Source organism: Colletotrichum orchidophilum (assembly GCF_001831195.1).
Source record: "Colletotrichum orchidophilum strain IMI 309357 chromosome Unknown Scaffold_85.1, whole genome shotgun sequence".
In the NCBI taxonomy this organism is placed as follows: Eukaryota; Fungi; Ascomycota; class Sordariomycetes; order Glomerellales; family Glomerellaceae; genus Colletotrichum; species Colletotrichum orchidophilum.
In genome coordinates this window covers 112,494-129,859 of record NW_019173041.1, presented here as the reverse complement: position 1 = coordinate 129,859, position 17,366 = coordinate 112,494, and the positions used below count along the sequence as shown (strand labels likewise).

The window sequence follows — 17,366 nt, the reverse complement described above, 5'->3', positions numbered from 1 at the left end:
TTCCCCCCAACACCACAGCACAACAAGCCCCCAATTAACACCGTTCAAATGCTTTCCAAGACGCAACTTTTGAACAAGAAACCGCGGCCAAAACTAAATGCACCCCGACTTAAAAACAATGGGCAGTGTAGAACCCAGGAGAATATGTACAACAGAATGGGGAATAGACCAAAAAAAAAAAAAAAAACCAGCATGCAAGCAATTCGAAACGGAGGCAATTAGTCACTAAATGCAGCAGACATGACGAGGGGCACGCTAACCAAAGACAGCCCCTATCAAGCATACCCCTTGGCAGGATCCAAGACGCTCACAGCTTGACTAGTAAAAGTGGCATGCCCAAACGTGGTGTCGGATTCCTCGTCAACGACACCCCACGCAACATTCCGATGCGCCGCCCCGACGTCGCTAGGCGGCCGGTGACACCGCGACGTGATGACGGCGGAACAGCTCCCGCCCCGCAACACGAGCGGGTTCCCCGCCTTCTCGCCATCGACGCTCGTGGGCGAAGGATCCGCGCGCCGGAATCCCAGGCCTAAAACCAGGGCCACGACGACGACCATGAGCGCGAGGAACGCGAGCAGCCCGACGCCGCTGAAGCCGACGCCGTTGATGGGCTCCGGGAACCGGTCGTCCCGGGTGGCGGGCCGCATGTCGACCGAGACCACGGGCACGGCGTTGCTGAGGACGAGGCCCAGGGCCGCGAAGAGGGCGAGGAGGAGCCAGGAGAGCGGACGCGGGAGGGTGAGGTAGAGGCTCGTCGTCTGGGTGCCGCGGGGGCGGCCTGAACTGACGCGGAGGGGGAGAGAGATGCCGGGGAGGGCGTACTGGCTCAGCTCGTGGGAGAGGTAGTAGGTGGAGAGAAGGGCGTTTGTGGAGAGGTAGAGGGCGGCGAGGAGGAGGTGGGGGAGGGCGGCGACGATGGCTACGCCGGCGCGGGGGCTGCCGTCGGGGAGGGGGTATAGCTCGTGCGGGAGGGCGCTGCCAAAGGCGCCGAGGGAGGACGACGGGGCTTTGCCGAGGGAGACACCGAGGGCCGCGGCCGCGAGGCCCGCTGGGGCGGCCCAGGTGAGGAACCAGACGGTCCAGAGGGTCAGGTCGGGGGTCTGGAACCAAAAGTGGTCTCGCGAGGTCCAGTATTTTGCCTCGCGGTAGCCCCAGCGGCCCTGCTTGACGTCCGTCTTGTCGAGAAGGCAGATGCCGCGGGTGGTGTGGTCCGGCTGGGAGATGAAGGAGGCCAGGGCGTCACCGAGGGTCACGAGGGGCTCGAAGCCGGTGAAGAAGTAGACGGCGCCGATGGCGGAGACGGAGACGAGGTTGAGGATGGCGATGACGCCGAGGAGAGAGCCGTTGAGGACGACGGTGCAGGCGTTGTGGGTGTCGAGGCGGGCGAGGCAGTAGTCCACCGAGGCGCTGTTGATCTTGATCTGCGACGGGTCGGAGGGGTTGATGAACTGGGCGAGAGAGGAGCCGGACGGTTGGGTCTGGACGAGGGCGTTGCTGGGGGCGACGACGTCCGTTACGAGGACCACGGCGGTGAAGTCGCTTTGGTAGACGCCGCCAAACTCCCTTGCGCACTCGGCGTTTGTGAAGTTGGTGAGCTGGTTACGGGACGCCAGGTCTTGGAGGTCGAGGATGTCGCTTCTAGAGAGACCGCCGGCGTTGGTTTCTGAGGTGTTGCTGAACTGGCCCGAGGCAAGGAACTCCTGTGTGACGAAGACGACCTGGTGAGCGTAGCCGGGTTGTGTCGAAAAGATTACGGCATTATAACTAATGAAAAAAGTCAGTCAAGGCCTGTCAGCCGAGAATTAGAGCAGCATGTTCGCAGCAAGCGCACATACATTACTTGAGTACCGACGGCCGCCAGCATAATGATGGCCGTCATGACAACCCGCGGTTTCGAGACGAAACGCAGGTTTCTAAAGGAAGGGATCCCGAGGTCGAGCCAACGCCTCCCGTCGTGCGCCATCTCGATCTCAATGCGCGTCGGACTACTCAGGACCTGGAAGACGTAGTTGGCGGCAGACAGCAGCACAATGGTAATGACATTGATAGCGACGAAGAGCCCAATCTTGAGCTGGTCGGCTGCCGCGCAGGAGCCTTTGAAGATTATGCTCTCACCCCTAACCATGCCGACGACGACGAGTGCGAGAACCAGGCACACGATGGCGACGATGAGGATGGCGAAGCCGATGATGATGTTCAACGCGATGCCGGCCCTCCAACCCGACTTCATCCTGCTAAAGGTCCCGCCGCCTCCGCGCTTCTCGCCCGGCGGAAGCATCTGTTCGAGGTCTCCAATCCCATTCTCGGCCGTCGACGGCCGATCCGTGGTCGCCTCGTCGTAAAATCCTTGCGCCGCCGCATGATTCGCCGCGGCGGCCTGTGCCTCCATCGTGTCTGGGCTTTCTGTCTGCCTCTTGCGCTCCTCTCTCCGCTGCGCCATGGTCTCGGGCGTCTCTCCCCTGATGTAGTTGATGATGTAGTCCGGGACGATATTTTCCAGAATCGTGGCCGTCGAGTTACGCTTCCCCGGCGCCCACGTCGCTCTTCGTACAGGTTCCTTTGGTTCTTTTGGTGGAAAACTCTGCGGGTCCGGGAAGCTCCCCGTGAAGCCAGTAAAAGGCCTCGACGAGGCGACATCGGAAGCGGAGCTCTGGTGACGGAGAAATGGCCATTGCACCGTTTGCCGGCTAACTGTACTGTCTCTCTGTTCATTGCTTTCTTGGAAGCGAACCCTGAGTAGACTTGTGTTAGTTGATGGTACAAACTTAACTTCGGAGGATTTTGTAAGAGAATGTGTGCTGGAATGGATGAACCTTTCTATCCTTTCGACCTGTCCATCATTGTCCCATACATATCTGTAGGACGGCCCATGGTCTCTGGGTGGAATCACAACCTCCATGACCTCGCGGAGGACGGCAGCGCAGAGATGTTCGCGCGGCACATGGACATGGAGATTAAAAAGAAGAATGAAAGAGAAGAATGGTTGAAGGTATTGTCAATATGAATAAGGGGTGGTATGGTAAAGTTGCAGAAGCCAGTCAGTGCAGGACGAGGCAGAGGCGTCAGCAGCAGCAGCAGCAGCTTCTTTTTCGTCTCGTCTAGAACAGTGTAGACAAAACAGAATAGAGTTTTAGATTGACGTGCAACTGACACGTTTGGTGAAGGGGACAGAATGAGAAAGGAAAAAACGCATCCATGGCCGAGCGCCAGGGTTTGCGATCGTCTTGTATATGTCATATGCTCTCAGTGTCTCTCTTTCTCTCGTCCGTCCGACCTCTCAGACTCGGACGACGGGCTTAGTGCGGGAGAGGCGGTCCTGACAAGGAAGGGCACAGGAGCGTAGGCGGAGGAAGGGTGGTGACCGATTATTGGATTAAGCGCATGGGCAGATCATGAGCAGGGGAGGGACCCTGTTCCCCTTCGGCCTAGGAAGGGATTTGAGACTTCTCAGGCCTCTTTTCTGATGCGGAGGGATGAGCCGCAGCGCAAATCGAGGACGACTAGTGGGATGGGTGGGTGGAAGGGGGGAGTCCTCGAGGGAGATGTGACATGGGGCTGTATAATGCCCGAGGATGGAGAGGCGACGACGTCGGAGCATGACGAGAGCGACCAGGGATGTTGGATGCAGGTGCTTTGAGATGCAAGATGAGATGGCAGCCCTCGCGCGTGGTGAGCGATTCAGCCATTTCCCTTCTTCGGTCGGTCTATGGATTGGATGACAAGAAAAAAAGAGCAAGTAAGCCCGGAGCCACATCGTTGACCGTGCTGGGTAATTGGCAATAGGGGTGGCTGAGCTTTGATGAGCTTACGGGTCATAGTGTGAGTTGAGAACAGGCTAGAGGATCCGATAATCTGGGATCAGAGGGGATGGTAGAACGGACGAAGAAGGGACGGAGAAGAAAGCATTGATATCTTTGACATGTCGAGTCCCGGCCGTGTCTGACAATGTCTTTGGTTCTCGACGTTTGAGGGAGAAGGAAGGGGAATCCGAATCTCGGTCAATGCTGGCTTGGCTGCCAACACTGTAACTCACCGACGGTACTTTGACGAATACGCCTGAGTGTTTCTTTTCACGAGAAGGGGAATCGAGAGGCGGCGGACTTACTAACATCTGCAGCCATGGACGAGATGGACGAGAGAGACGACGTCGATCCGGGAGCTACGGCGGCGGCGTTGGTGAGAGTATCCCAAGAGTAGTTAGGTGGAATTAGGTCAGGCCGTGTTGGGACGGACATGATTGGACGTCGACAATTTCTTTGCCGTTTCAGACGTAAAGTTCTCGCTACTACTGTCGTGAAGGGAATGGAGCCTGCAGGCACGCTTGACTACCGGCATGCCTCTTGGAGGAAACGGCAGCCAAGAAGGGGGGACAAGGGGGATTTGAGGCACCCCAAATCCACAAAAAAAGGAAAAAGGTGGGCATTGCCAATGGACAGCTGGTCTTGTTACAGATGAGGCCAATCAGAGGCTGACGTGGCACTCTGCATTTTCCATCTTTAGAAACCGGCTTGCTCTTTCCTGGACGCCTACCTACTATGCCATTTTCGATGGGCTTTTGGCCGTGGCTGGAACATGGCTATCTCTGCCTCCTTCTGTTGACTGGTCGTACATTGAGACGCAGAGGACAAGACTTCAAGGCATCTCCAAATGGACCAACTTATAATTGACATCCCTCGTTGAAGCACCCTGCGCAGGAATGTCTCGATCCTTCATGCGGGAATCTCATCCCATAGGAAAAGAGACCACCATGGCCTGGAACTGTGAACCCGGGTCCTCATCCATCCAAAACCCAACCATGCCTACCGCATATCGCCCCTGGCCCCCATCCCATCTGCCCTCCTCGCAACCCAAGGCCCATCAACAGGAACGAATGTGAAGGCGAACGAGGTACCACTCACACTTCATGCGTCCAGCGTCGCCCCATACCACCACATCTGGGTTCTGCCTGTTTCAAAATCGTCTCTCAGGGGGTTGAGAAGACCAATCTGCTGCGCTAGAAGAGTTCGGCGAATATGCCCGTCGAACCATATACCGGGCACCTATAAGTTGCAGCCAACAGCTTTACCGCTTGACATGTTGCCTCACCCTGGTTTCCCCCCTGGAAGGACACACCTTTCATGGCTTTCCGTCCTCCCCACCCTTCCTCGTGCTTCCTTACAGCCTCATTCTGCGCATTAAGTCTACGACCAGAGGTCATTAAAAGTCAATTAAAGATGAACCCTTCCCTTCACTCCAGTCGAAAGGGTCGGTGCTGGAGGACCCGTCCGCAGGTTCAACTGGCCCCAACTTCAATTAAACCCCAAGTTCGCGCTGACATACGCCCAATGAGAAAGAGCGCGCGACTCCGTGCGACGCCATGTCGTAATGGCATAGGCTTGGCCGGCCTCTCTTTGAACCCTCAAATCTCCTCCTGTCTCCGCCCACCGCCGCCATCGCCTTCGCCGTCAGTGCCCCGAACATTGCCCCTCTCCCTTCCAAGCACCCAGGCAAGGAGATCTCCAATGGGTGAATCAATGGAATAGGACAGACCTTCCGGTATCGAGGTATCATTCTGCTGAAAATTGGCATTCGCTATGTTTGTGGATGTTTGGGTCATTGCTCGCGAACGAGACCAACACCAGTGACTACCTCTCTCACAGCGACTCCGGACGGGCGGTGAGTCGTAAGCAATCCTTCCTCTGCTTACGACTCACCGTCGCAATTTCTCAATAAGATGGCCGAATATACTTATCACTGCCAAGGTAAGAAAGACTATTTTCTTGATCGAGAGTGAAATAGCGGCCGGCCAGCGTTTTTGAAACGACGGCAGTGCGCCTCGTGCGCCGCGCGGGGTCTGTGAAGCTATGACATCTCATATAATACCTGCCAACCATCCGCTGCTGATCGCCACGGCAGACCTGAGGGTTGCGGTGACAACTGAGGCTAGAGCGATGATGGCTCTGCTAGGCCGATGACGGGCAGCTGCTTACGTTGACATGTTGGTGCTAGCGGAGAGCTGTGCGTAAATTGCATTTTGGTGTTGGGCCGACATTTAAGGTGGAGGTGTCTATCAGAAGAAGCGCACCGTGCTGAGTGCCAACCGCTCTGCCTCAACGAGGCATTCCGCAACCGCATCTCAGATCAACGAAGAACCAAGCAAGGAAAGGAGACGGGGGGCAACAAGCCAAAATGAGGCGATCAATCACAAGAAACCGGCCAATCTCCGCCCTGAAAAGGGCAAAAAGGATTCCGAAACCGAGAATCGAACTCGGGGCTATGCCTAACCTCTCATAGAGATGAGAGGGCATCATGTTGGCCACTACACCATATCGGACTTATATATCACTGGCCTTTACAAGGAATAAGTAGCTCGGTCAAACGCGCCATCTAGACGGCACACCACCTCCCTTCCAGAAACTGGCCAGACATTTTTTCAACTTAAACAAATGACATTTGTCGCTCTGCTCCCTGAAATTTCGTATCGAGCAAAGCTTCTGCAAGCCAGCAAGTAGGTGGACTACACGTTTCCCTTTCAACTAGTCATGCAGCTCGCCTTACAACTTCAACTGTCAGCCAGTCCTGCACCATACCAATGTCAATAGTGACCATTGCCACCATTCTGCGATGACACAGAGATTGGCGTTTGACCTTTCATGTTTTACAATCAACGTTTCGGCAAAAAAAAAAACAAGAAAAAACCAATTGCCAGCATTTCTCAGCCGCCGGATGAAAATGTGCATCTGGAACACTCGGAAACCTACACCTCTCTAAATCATCCATGTCGGTCGCATCCTAGGCCCCCCGACTGGCACGAACTCGTCCGAGCTGGCAAACCCGCGGGAAATGGTTGCCGGTACATCTGAAAGTTTGTGGTCCCGTACGTAGGACAAAAGAGATGGTTTTGCCAGCTCCAATCGGCACAGCAGGAGTTGAAGCTGGTTGTACGGATATAGCGCACTGCTGTAGCGTTAAGGTTTTGGGGAACGCCTGCTGATCGGATCTCGCGTCGCCGGGCAGCAGAAGCGTCGGGACCCCACGGTTCGGAACGCGGAGCTCCCAGGTCGGGTTTCTCTGCCCTTCAAGACATTCCACCCAGGTAATCACACCGTCCACGTTGAGGATGCCGAGGATTTCAGTTTCTGCAACCTTCAAGTAGCTTCTCACGCAGCGTCAGGCGTAGTTAACCTAGTTAACCTAGATTGACCAGTCCCGAGTCCCGAACTTGGCAGATCGTCCTTTATTGGGCATCACATCGGGAAAGGAAGTCGGAGCAGAACTCGGGAGGGGCTCCGACCCGAAGCGGCTGACCCACACTGCCTGCCTCTCTAGGCAGGGCAGCAGCTGAGGGCCTACCGTACCTTGCGTACCTTACGAAGTTACGGCTGCCAGTTCGGGATCTCTTGCCTCTGCCTTGCGAGGGTCGGTTCGGTGGACCGTCGACTACGGTGCAGGCTGCGACTGCCTTGGTCGTGAATCCTGGCCAATCAAGAGATCTTACCATGCCCATTGTGGCTGGTGTCTGGCTTGCTCATTCCCCATCCCCAGCACGCAAGGAGTGACGTATCTTGGTTAGAGTCAAACAAATTTGCCCCTCCTTCGTCACTCTGCTGGACGTCGACACGAGACAGAACGGTGTGTCGTGTCTCCGCGAGGGCTAAATTGTCCCAGAGTGAGCAGTTTGAATGTGGACAGGACATCAATCTGGTGAGATACTAACGAATCGCAATATCTATCAACAGCTCACAAACGGTCCATTATCCCACAGTCCCAACGTTGACTCCCGAGTCCCAATCCCCGCCAAAAGGATCAGCAACCAGTCATAACCAGTCACACTTTCTATCCGAGGGCAAGCTCTTCTGGATCTAGATGGGGGGGACAGGGCCACGCCGAATGGCAAACAATGGTCAGCCCAGCCAGCCTACGCCCTACGAACACAAGGACCCGTCCGCCTTTCAAGTTCCGGACCACCAACGCCCACCCGTCCGTGGTGCCATTCAGCACAGCCACAGGCCTCGAATCGCACGTTTTCACTCCCACCTTCCTCCCGTCAGATTGCAACAGATTCATCCGCCTGCTTACTTTATCTCTTTGTCCATTGGTCAGAAGACATCAATCTTACTCTTCCGAGCCTCTCATTGGAGCATCTCGACTGTGGCGGCTATCCTCCCTCGACAGTGGAAGGGTGGACAGGGTGGAGGTTGCTGCCAGCCAGCGCCCTCATCGTACTCCGTAGGGGTGTGAGAGGAACTCGCCGGGCCTCGCTAGTGGGCGGTTCCCTCTGTGCAGCGAGTCACACCCAATCTCCCCATGCCCGCCCTCGTCCGTTTTCTGCCTCTTTTGACGCCAAATCGCATGTTTCGTGCCCCCCGTCCGCCGATTTGGGTCCAAGTTGACAGGTGTGAGCGCGCGCGCCTTCAGGATACATCAAAGATGTACCTGTGGCATGCGTACAGATCGTTCTACAAGTCAGAAGAGGGAGTGGAGGAGGGAGAAACGAAAAAAGGGTCCCCAGGGGCCTGGTGCCACCGCGCGGTTCTTCTTCTCACACAACTTCCAGCCCAAATATAATGCTGCCCGTCCCCCTCGTAGCTTGCCAACTATTATCCTGTTTCCCATTCTGCCTTTCAAGGATTCTAATAATAACCGACCAAGACTCTTAACACGTCCTCCTTTCTCTTCTACCAGAGCCGCGTGTCGACAACTCCACAACCAGCTTCACCTAAGCCTCACTCAAGTCTCACTCAAACCTCTTATACAAAGCACGCGACCATCTCTCTACAACATTAGAGAGCTTCTCCGTCTCCCTCACAACAACCACACACACACGTCAAGGATGTCGCCAACATACACCATGTCCGCACACCTGTGCAAGTCCATTTACGCCTCGTGGCGCGAAACCCGCCGTTCGCCTTCCGACCTACCCTCCCCTGGCGTCCAGGCACCCAACATGACCTCCTACTTCCCTCGCAGCCCTTCTCCTGAGAAGCGCTCCATGGATAGCGACCGCAGCGAGACCAACTTGCCAATGTCTCGATCATCCTCGAGCTCCTCGTGGCGGAGTCCCAAATAGACGAACGATTCCATGGCTTTTCGGGTCTGCCCTGACGTCCCGAGTCTGAAAGCTCCCTCTGAGCTTCAGCTTGGGGTGCTTAGAAGCTCTCGACAACCATTCTCATCGGCTTTGCACACACGCTAGTCGGACCAAGCAACACCTCAGGAAACTTTGGCGCCGCCGGATTAACTGCATGTACGCGTTCATGATATTCACGGAAACCGGAAAGGCGTCACGGGACATTTGGCTTAAAACAGCAACTGGAATCTTTCGATTTTCGAGGCTAGATTTGCATGGCGGACCTCAAAAGGTTTCCTGCGCTGACGTTACCTTCAACCGGCGCCGCTGACTCAGTCGCTTTCGCACTCGGATACCTTACCAAGCAACGGCGGTTCTTGAGACTGCCGCCAATGCCCACCTCGATCCTCGTCAATTGAGAGTTTTTCCGGATATACACTACAGCACCGGGGAGTTTACGGCGTACGCAACATTCACATCATTGCCGGCAGTTCGTGGAGGAAGGAATCCAAAGGCCCATATCACGCCATCAGGGTCGGGCATCGCATCAAGCCCACTTTTTCCCTCTCTCTTTTGTTCCCTCTTTTCTTCTGCTCGTATCACAACTGGCAAGGAAGTTTCTTACCCCTCCATCATTGTATCGTTGGCGGGGCACGGGGAGGAAGTGGGATAAAAATGCAAGGGGATGTCATTCGAGAGGCATGCAAAGCTACGACATGCGTCTCCATTTTGCTTCCCAATTGCGACTCCTCAACCCCTCCGCCCCTCCTCCTCTGCCTGTTTTTGCTTGTCTGCGTTCTTGTTCTTATTTAGCAGAGCCTCCAATACAGGTTCTCATGTACGGAATAGATACCCCCAAATAAATTGTTCACATCAACAACTTCTCGTGAACTCCGTAGCAATTCTCGGCAACTGTGATTGAACCATTGTAATCTCCCAACTCACCAACGTGGCAATGAATTCTCTCTCACCAAAAAAGTCCCGTCTGCAACCGATAACCCTCTTCATGTGCCAAGTTTCCTCGTCCCGACCAACCTTAGACCCCATCCACAAAACACTTCCGACTTCCGACCGGCACTTAGAGAGGCTCTATCAATCAGTGATCGTCGGCGGAGCCCGCCCTTTCCCCCCTGCTACCTGCGTACGTTATAATCGCGTACCATCAGTATGAGGCTATGGTCGATTGGACCCCCCATCTCTAAACCAGGAACAACCGCAACATGGATTCATCCGAACAGTGTAACTGTAGACCGCCGCCGACGGGGACCGGGCTCCACCATGACGCAAAGGAGGGGGAAAAAGGGCTCCCGGGAAATTCCACCGCTCCGTAGGCGGTCACCCGCCGCTCTGTCCGGGGCCGGGGAGGGGGTAAGGTCACGGCAGACCAAGGGTCCAATAAAACAGCCAAACTGGAATATTCGTACTATTGCACCATGTTCTCACCAGCAGCGATCTAGAACCCCCCTCCCCCGGGGCCCTGGCCTATCTGGCTGTCTATTCTACATACACGATGCTAGACACTATTCACTTTTTCCCCCAGTGTTTTTCACATGCTCTCTGTTGATGAGCCACCATTTCGTGCAAGTTTCCCCCCCGGTGAAGCACTTAGTGCCTAGACAACCAGGGACGAGTAGATCATTTGATGGATTGCAAAACTCCCCGCTCAAACAGCTAAACCATGCCGTGCACGCGCACCACTACACATTCCATACCCAGTGACATGGAAAAAAAAAATTTCGTTTTTTTTTTTTTCATTTTAAATAGAACCAATATGAGCAATTAAGATCAATGCACATCACTCAAATTTCATCATAAAGCATTGACTAGAGAAACAGTCTTCCAGCCCGCCTTCGAGTCATGGGCCGTAGAACGGTAAAAACTCCCTTCGACGATGCTCACCTACCCACCCCTCCTCCGAGCCCCGTCCTCCTCCTCCTCCTGCACCACATCCCTTCCATCTCACCGAACTGGCTGCCCCGCCCTCCTCTCTGCAGCCCCCTCACCTCACCCTTCTCACCTCACTGTCCCAATCCTCACCTCCTTTGCGACTCGTCCAGTCCCACCAACCGTCAATCATGACTCTCATCCTCTCCATCCCTTCCCTGCACGCTCACACACTCTATACTCTATAAAGAAAACGGGGCTGAAAACTCAAGTCAGCTCTCGCAACCAGCATCCCCATGTCGGCACACGGCACCAATACAACCCCAACGAATCCAGTATCATCCTTGACAAGACCAGACAAAAGGATAAAAAGTCTGAAAAAAAAAGGCAGGGGGCGGCGGGGAAGGGAAAATTCAATTAAACCCCCAGTCAAATCTCTTAAACTTGTCAATGCTAATAATAGGAACTTCCATAGTTCCATCGAGGCTTAATCAATGCCATGAAGATTCCCCTATTTAGACTCTAGTCCGTCTTCTGGAAGAATCCTCTGCGACTCGCGCTGAAGACCATCATCTCCAGCGTGACAAGTGAAGATGGTCCCGCTCGCGCAAAAACCGGACCACACTGCTGCTGCAACCCTCTTCAAAATCCTGGGAGCATGCACTCATCTGGTGCCTCACCGCAGGTACCGCAGGTGGCCTTCCCTTTTAGACCTTTACGTACCAAATCATTGGTCACTGCATCACATTGGCTTCATCAGGAACCAGGGGCCTTTACAGAAAAACTGACGTGTTGCCGCATTCATTCAAAGCGAGCGAGCGACATTGCTGATCCCCCACCTCGCCAAGCAAGGCCCTCCCCGCACCGTTAACCTCCCTACTCCGTTTTCTGTCCTCTGTATTTCGTCAAGTATTGCTTCTGATCCAATAATGTGTGCTCCCACGTCCCATGCCTTTATGCCAGGTACCGTTATCGCTGCACAACTGCCGCATTCAACGATGCTGTGTGTCTGTTGAAAGTCACCAAAATCATCAAAGCGGGCCGAGAATGAACAAGCTTGACGCGACTCATGCGAAGAGCAAGAAATCACCCAATCCCCCAACACCGTTTTGTTGTCTACCTGTTCCTGGTTCTTCTACCTTCATGCCTCTGATGGGTACTCGTATTCGGAAACGGTGGCGTGGCGCACACTGCGCTCGAAGTGCTCAGACGCATCGTGAAGACGGGGGCACTACATGGCCGACGCAGCGTGCGTATTGATGCCGGCGCTTGCGTTCGGTGTCTCTTCGCCACTGGATGACTCCTCACTTCCGAGGCTGCCTCCTATACGGCGTTTGGCGTCCTTCTTTTCAGCATCGGTGACGTCCTTTGCGTCTTTCCGCATATCGGGACCCCACTGAGGCTGATCGGGAGCGTGTCCGACAGACATGCCTGCGCGAACCTACGTGAACAGTTAAAAGCCGCTCCTTGTTACAGGGGAGCAGTAAGCTTGGAACTTACCAGAGTCTCGAGAGCTCCATTGGAGTTGTCAGTCAGATCATCGTCAAACTTCATCTTGCCAGGTTCAAACAGCAAAACAATCGTGCTGCCACCAAACTTGAAGTAGCCTAGTTCGTCGGCACGCTTCACTTGGGCACCCTCGTTCTGGGTGATCACAGTACTACCAACCATCATGGCACCAACACATATGACCATGACGCGGCCGTGTGTCGGACTGTCGATTGGACAAAGAACTCGAACGTTCTCGCCGTAGACATCGAGAGCCGAGCGAATAGCCATCGGATTGACCGTATAGTATTCTCCGGCAATCGTTTTCGGTTTGTCCAAAACACCATCAACAGGGATGTGGAAGCGATGGTAGTCCTGCGGCGCCAACCGGAAGATACCAAGAGCACCATTCTCAAAGCGCTTCACGTCTTCGGGATAAGCGTCACCAAGCAAACGCTTAATGGAGAACTCGCGGCCCTTGATCCAAACCTTGGTCGCCTGGCTAACACTGTTGAAGACAACGCTACGGCAGTCGGCAGGGGAGACGACGACGTCCGGACGATCAGGGGCGGAGCAAGGGCGAGCATCAGGCTTCAGAGCTCTGTAGAAGAACTCGTTGAAGTTCTTGAACTCCTCCATCGGGCGGCGCACCTCGGACATGTCGAGGCGATGAAACTCAATGAACTTGGGGATCTCAGCCTTCGAAGCCGGGTCGTCAAACTTCTTACCCTGCTTAACGCTCATGCTCTTGAGCATCTTGCGAACTAGAGGAAACCTTGTCAGTCAAGCTTCTTTAAAGAAATCTGCAGTAGAAGCTTACTTCGCTTGGTCTCCATGTTGCTCGACTTGAGTCCCTTGTACAATAGGCGAATACCCAGTCTGACGTACACGCTCATCTTTTCCTCGTTGATTTGGCCAGTGATTCGATCTTGAACAAGGATATTGGCCGAGTTGGCACCGAGCTTGTAGCCACCATATGAGATCTTCGTAATGACCTTGGAGTACCACTTGCGCTGGGCCTGGCTGGCGGTGACAAAGCCGCCCATGACCAGATTATTGACTTGTCTCCAATCCTGGCTTGCACACGTCGCAATGTGAGTGATAATGTCGGTATCCTTGCGCTTGTTCAAGCGCGGCTGGTGACAGATGGGGCATTCTCTGATTTCGACCACATGCTCTTCGCCAGCACGATCCTCAGCCAAGTCGTCCCTGTCGAGCAAGTCACCTTCCTCTCCTGGAGTGCTAAGCTCTGGTACGTCAAGTGTTCCCTCGGATGAGCTAGACCCTTCTGCCGGTAGACTACTGGGAGCGCTGCTGGTACCCTGAGCAGAAAGCAGATTCTTGACTTTGTCGGCATCGGGCATCATGCCCTTCATTCTGTCTGCGATGGTGAGTTGCGGGCGGCTCTTGGCCTCCAACTGATCCTCCAAGCATATCACAGCTTCGTCGAACGTTAGGTCCGAAATGTCATCGCCTTGAGCTCTGTGAGGAAATCGCTGGAAAAAGCTGTCAATAGTTGACTCGCGCAACGTCGATCCGAGGGTATCGAGCATCGTAGTCAGCTCAATCTTGCTGATGCGGCCGCTCTCGTCGGTGTCGTATTGTTTGAGCATCGATCTCCAGAATTGCTGACGCAACGCCGGGTAGGGGACGTATTTGGCGCGGATATAGAGGACCGGATTGTGCTTGGCCTCCCACTTCTTGGCATCCTTCATCTTTAAGGAGACACTGAAGTCGTGGAATTCAGCGTCGTCAGCCTCTAGTTCAGCAGTCTGCGCACCGGCTCCTGCAAGAGCTTGCTCAGGAGACAGAGACTCCGTGGTCAAAGTCGAGCCCTGGGCGGGAGGCGTTGGTGTTGGCGTTCCGGTCTGGGTAATCGTGGACGCACTGCTTGCATTCTTCGACAAGCCAGGTCGCACCTTGCTTAAGCTTTGGGAAGACGACGTACGGGACATCGCGAGCTTCTTGAAGCGGCGTTGTTGAGGGGCCACATACTCATGGGGTTCGGGAACATCGTACAGACCAGTTTCGGGATCTGCCTTGGGGGTTTTGTCAATAAGCTCCCTAATAGGCAATGAGCAGTCGGCAATGAAGTCGTTCCCAGAATACTTGTCGTGGTCCATCACAGTAAAGGAGAACGAGTATGTTTGCTCGTGGCCCTGTACTTGGAAAATCATCTTTTCATTGAAAACCGGGTTCAGATTGTGCCGCACTCGCTTCGTTCGATATGTCTTCTTGCCGAGTGATGCGACGACGAAAGGATCCATGTCAAATGTAGTCCGGGTCGAGTTGGGTTCGGGAGGCAGATCCGTGATGTTCAAGACTTCGAGGTAGATGACTCCCACAACGTCGCTTCCACTATTATTGAATTCGTATGTTTGGTCTCTCCTCTTCTTCTTCAACCCCTTGATCCTCAGACGGCGCTTCCGTTTCTCGGCGACTTCGGGCTTGCTGGGATCATCGTCCTCGGGGGTGTCATCTTCGATATCGAGATCATCGTCATCATCGTCTTCTTGGTAAGCGTCGGTCTGATTACGCGACAGTGGGGGTGACTGAGCTGTTCCGCTAAGCCTCATATTCTGGACTGGCTGAATGAGGGGTGTCATGGTCGGTGTAATTTGTCGGGAACCCGCGGGTAGTAGATTGAGCAGAGCATTGAGCTTCTCGAATATTTGTTCGTGGGTAGCGGCCGTGTTGGACTGGTCGAAAAGGGTGAACTGGAGCATGACCTCGCCAGACACAACACTCGTCTTCTTACCCGGTCTCTTGCTCTTGAGAGGATACCATTTCGGGGCTTGCTCGGTTTGCTCATTGGCGAATATCTCCTCCAGAGCAAGGTCGAACTCGCCGAGATAGTCCTTGCCGAAGCGGTCCTTGTCCCAGCATATAACATCGAGAAGAAGGCTCTGGGTCGAATTTACTGGGAGTTCTTCGATAACGTTCCACTCCGGATTGAGAGTCTTGGGCACCTCGTGGGTGGTGACTTTGGCATCACCGAGGGTTAAGACCAGGTACTATAAGAGTTCACATTAGATGATCGAAAGCGGAAGCGTACGGGTTGCATTCGAATTCGTACCGGGTCGGACGTGCCGCGTCTGTCTTTTGCGGCGAGATTTCGAGCCTAACATGCGCTCAACCGTCAGCAATCATGTGTCTCAGCAACCAACTGGTATCCTCGCATTGGCGATACAATGGCAGTGATAGAGTAGTACCTTCATGACGACAACCTTCAAGGTCAAGCCATTCTCCTTTGGACTCAAATCCATCTTGCTGTTGGTGCTACCGGTGCTGTTGTTTCTCGTAGGACTGCTGCTGCGGCTGTTGCGAAGGGAGGAGCTGGACTTGAGTCGTCCAGGGATGATGCGGACCATGGTGGACGACGGCGGGTCGGGGAGCGGCCCCTAAAAAGAGTTGCGGCAAGCCAAGAAGAGGGTTTGGAGGGCGCAGGGCACACGACGTGTGTGTGAGGGCGATAGGCCAAGCGCAGACACCACTCACGGGCAGAGGGACCAGGTTGGGGGGGGCGGGGTGACGTAGGAGACGCAATGCGGAGCGCTGGGAAGCCTTAGGTCGCGTCAGGTACTTGCGGTACCTTACGTATTTGGCTCCAAGGGCAGTCCAATTGGCATGACCCGAGGCGATATACCCGACTTGTTTCTGGAGTGGACGTGTACAGCAAGGCCACCCTTTTCCACCTTTCACGCACCTCGACTTGCTGTTGCTTTACTTGTTGCCGCGCTCGGTTTGTTGTTGACAGGGCCCAGGTATTAGGTAGTGAGTGGAGCGGTGGTGGTGGTGGCGTGCGGCAAGCAGGTAGAGGCGCGCGGGCTCAGGAGGTGAGGTACCGCAGCTGCAAGTCGTGACAGGGTTTCGGTAGCCGTATGGTTTGCTGGTTGCTGATCCGCGCTTCTCAGCGAGTATGACGCTGCGTCCCGTCCGTAACGATGTGTCCTTCCTTGCCAGCTGGACTGTTCGCAAGACAGCGAAAGGTGGCGTTCGCTCGAAAGAGCTCTGGCCGAATTGGCGATGACTGGCGAGCCACACGTAACAATTGCTGTCGGATGTGGTTGGGGGAGGCCTTTGGTAGCGTGTCGAGCAGGGGTCCTTGATTGCTTCGAGATGCAGCTGAAGACAAATACCGGTTCGGGGTTTGACCTCGCAGGTTCGGAACCGCCAACGACGCTTGAGTTGAAGTCAATATCAGTATTGGTCGGTGATCGATCCCACCAGGCGAGAGTGTCTAGTTGGTGGGAAAAGGGGTGAGGACTGGAACCAGAGAGCAACGAAGAGAAGAGGAAAGGAAGTGAGAGATGAGGTAGGAGCTTGGGGCCCCTTGAGGGTTGATGTCTGAATAATAAGAGGTCCGGGGTCGAGAATGGAAAGTTGAGTGAACAAATGTACAGTTTTAATTATGTGGCTTCGATGCACATCCAAGCCGGCGCCACCGCCATGTGCAACTGGAACGAAGGAGCAAGCTAGGGAGAAGGGCCCGACAGCAGGAAGCAAAAAGGTAGGGGACTAGGACGGCGCAGACAACTTTATGTTTCTTGTGAATATAGTCCGGAAGAAAGAGAGGAAGAGGCAGAGGGAGAGGGAGAGGGAGAGGGTGAGGGTGAGAGAGGATGAGAGAATGAGAGAGGCAGACAAGAGACAGATGAGAAGCAGAAGCAGAGGCGTCGCAGAACTCCACCGCTCAATGCAAGCGCAGGTTCGAGATCGGGGAGACAGCGTGAACACTCTGATTCTGCCCAGGGGAAAGAAGTGCGGTAAGGAAAGGGTATGGATATGGACCTCTGGTTTAATTGCAAGAGAAGCGGTATTCGGGGTACCTTTTTTGTTGTACGTCCGATGTGCCCGCGTGAAGACGAGACCAAACAAATAGCGAGGGTATTCAGGCCGGGCGGCTACTTTGGGGTTTGGTGCGATTTTGGTGGTGAGGCTA

At 54.5% G+C, this 17,366-nt stretch overlaps 3 protein-coding genes across 3 annotated transcripts; 1 reads left to right on the top strand and 2 right to left on the bottom strand.

The window, feature by feature from the left end:
* Nucleotides 1-275: 275 nt before the first annotated feature.
* Nucleotides 276-2,902, bottom strand: CORC01_09424 (uncharacterized protein; the record flags this gene model as incomplete). The annotated part of the gene is made up of 3 exons (XM_022621053.1): nt 276-1,767; nt 1,839-2,735; nt 2,817-2,902. 3 exons carry the CDS (start codon nt 2,900-2,902, stop codon nt 276-278), a joined length of 2,475 nt encoding a protein of 824 aa, XP_022472441.1.
* A 5,913-nt stretch (nt 2,903-8,815) lies between these two features.
* CORC01_09423 (uncharacterized protein) lies at nt 8,816-9,052 on the top strand (the record flags this gene model as incomplete). The annotated part of the gene is made up of 1 exon (XM_022621052.1): nt 8,816-9,052. One exon carries the CDS (start codon nt 8,816-8,818, stop codon nt 9,050-9,052), a length of 237 nt encoding a protein of 78 aa, XP_022472440.1.
* A 3,115-nt stretch (nt 9,053-12,167) lies between these two features.
* On the bottom strand, nt 12,168-15,795 carry CORC01_09422 (phosphatidylserine decarboxylase; the record flags this gene model as incomplete). The annotated part of the gene is made up of 5 exons (XM_022621051.1): nt 12,168-12,377; nt 12,437-13,188; nt 13,245-15,438; nt 15,501-15,545; nt 15,637-15,795. 5 exons carry the CDS (start codon nt 15,793-15,795, stop codon nt 12,168-12,170), a joined length of 3,360 nt encoding a protein of 1,119 aa, XP_022472439.1.
* Nucleotides 15,796-17,366: the final 1,571 nt, after the last annotated feature.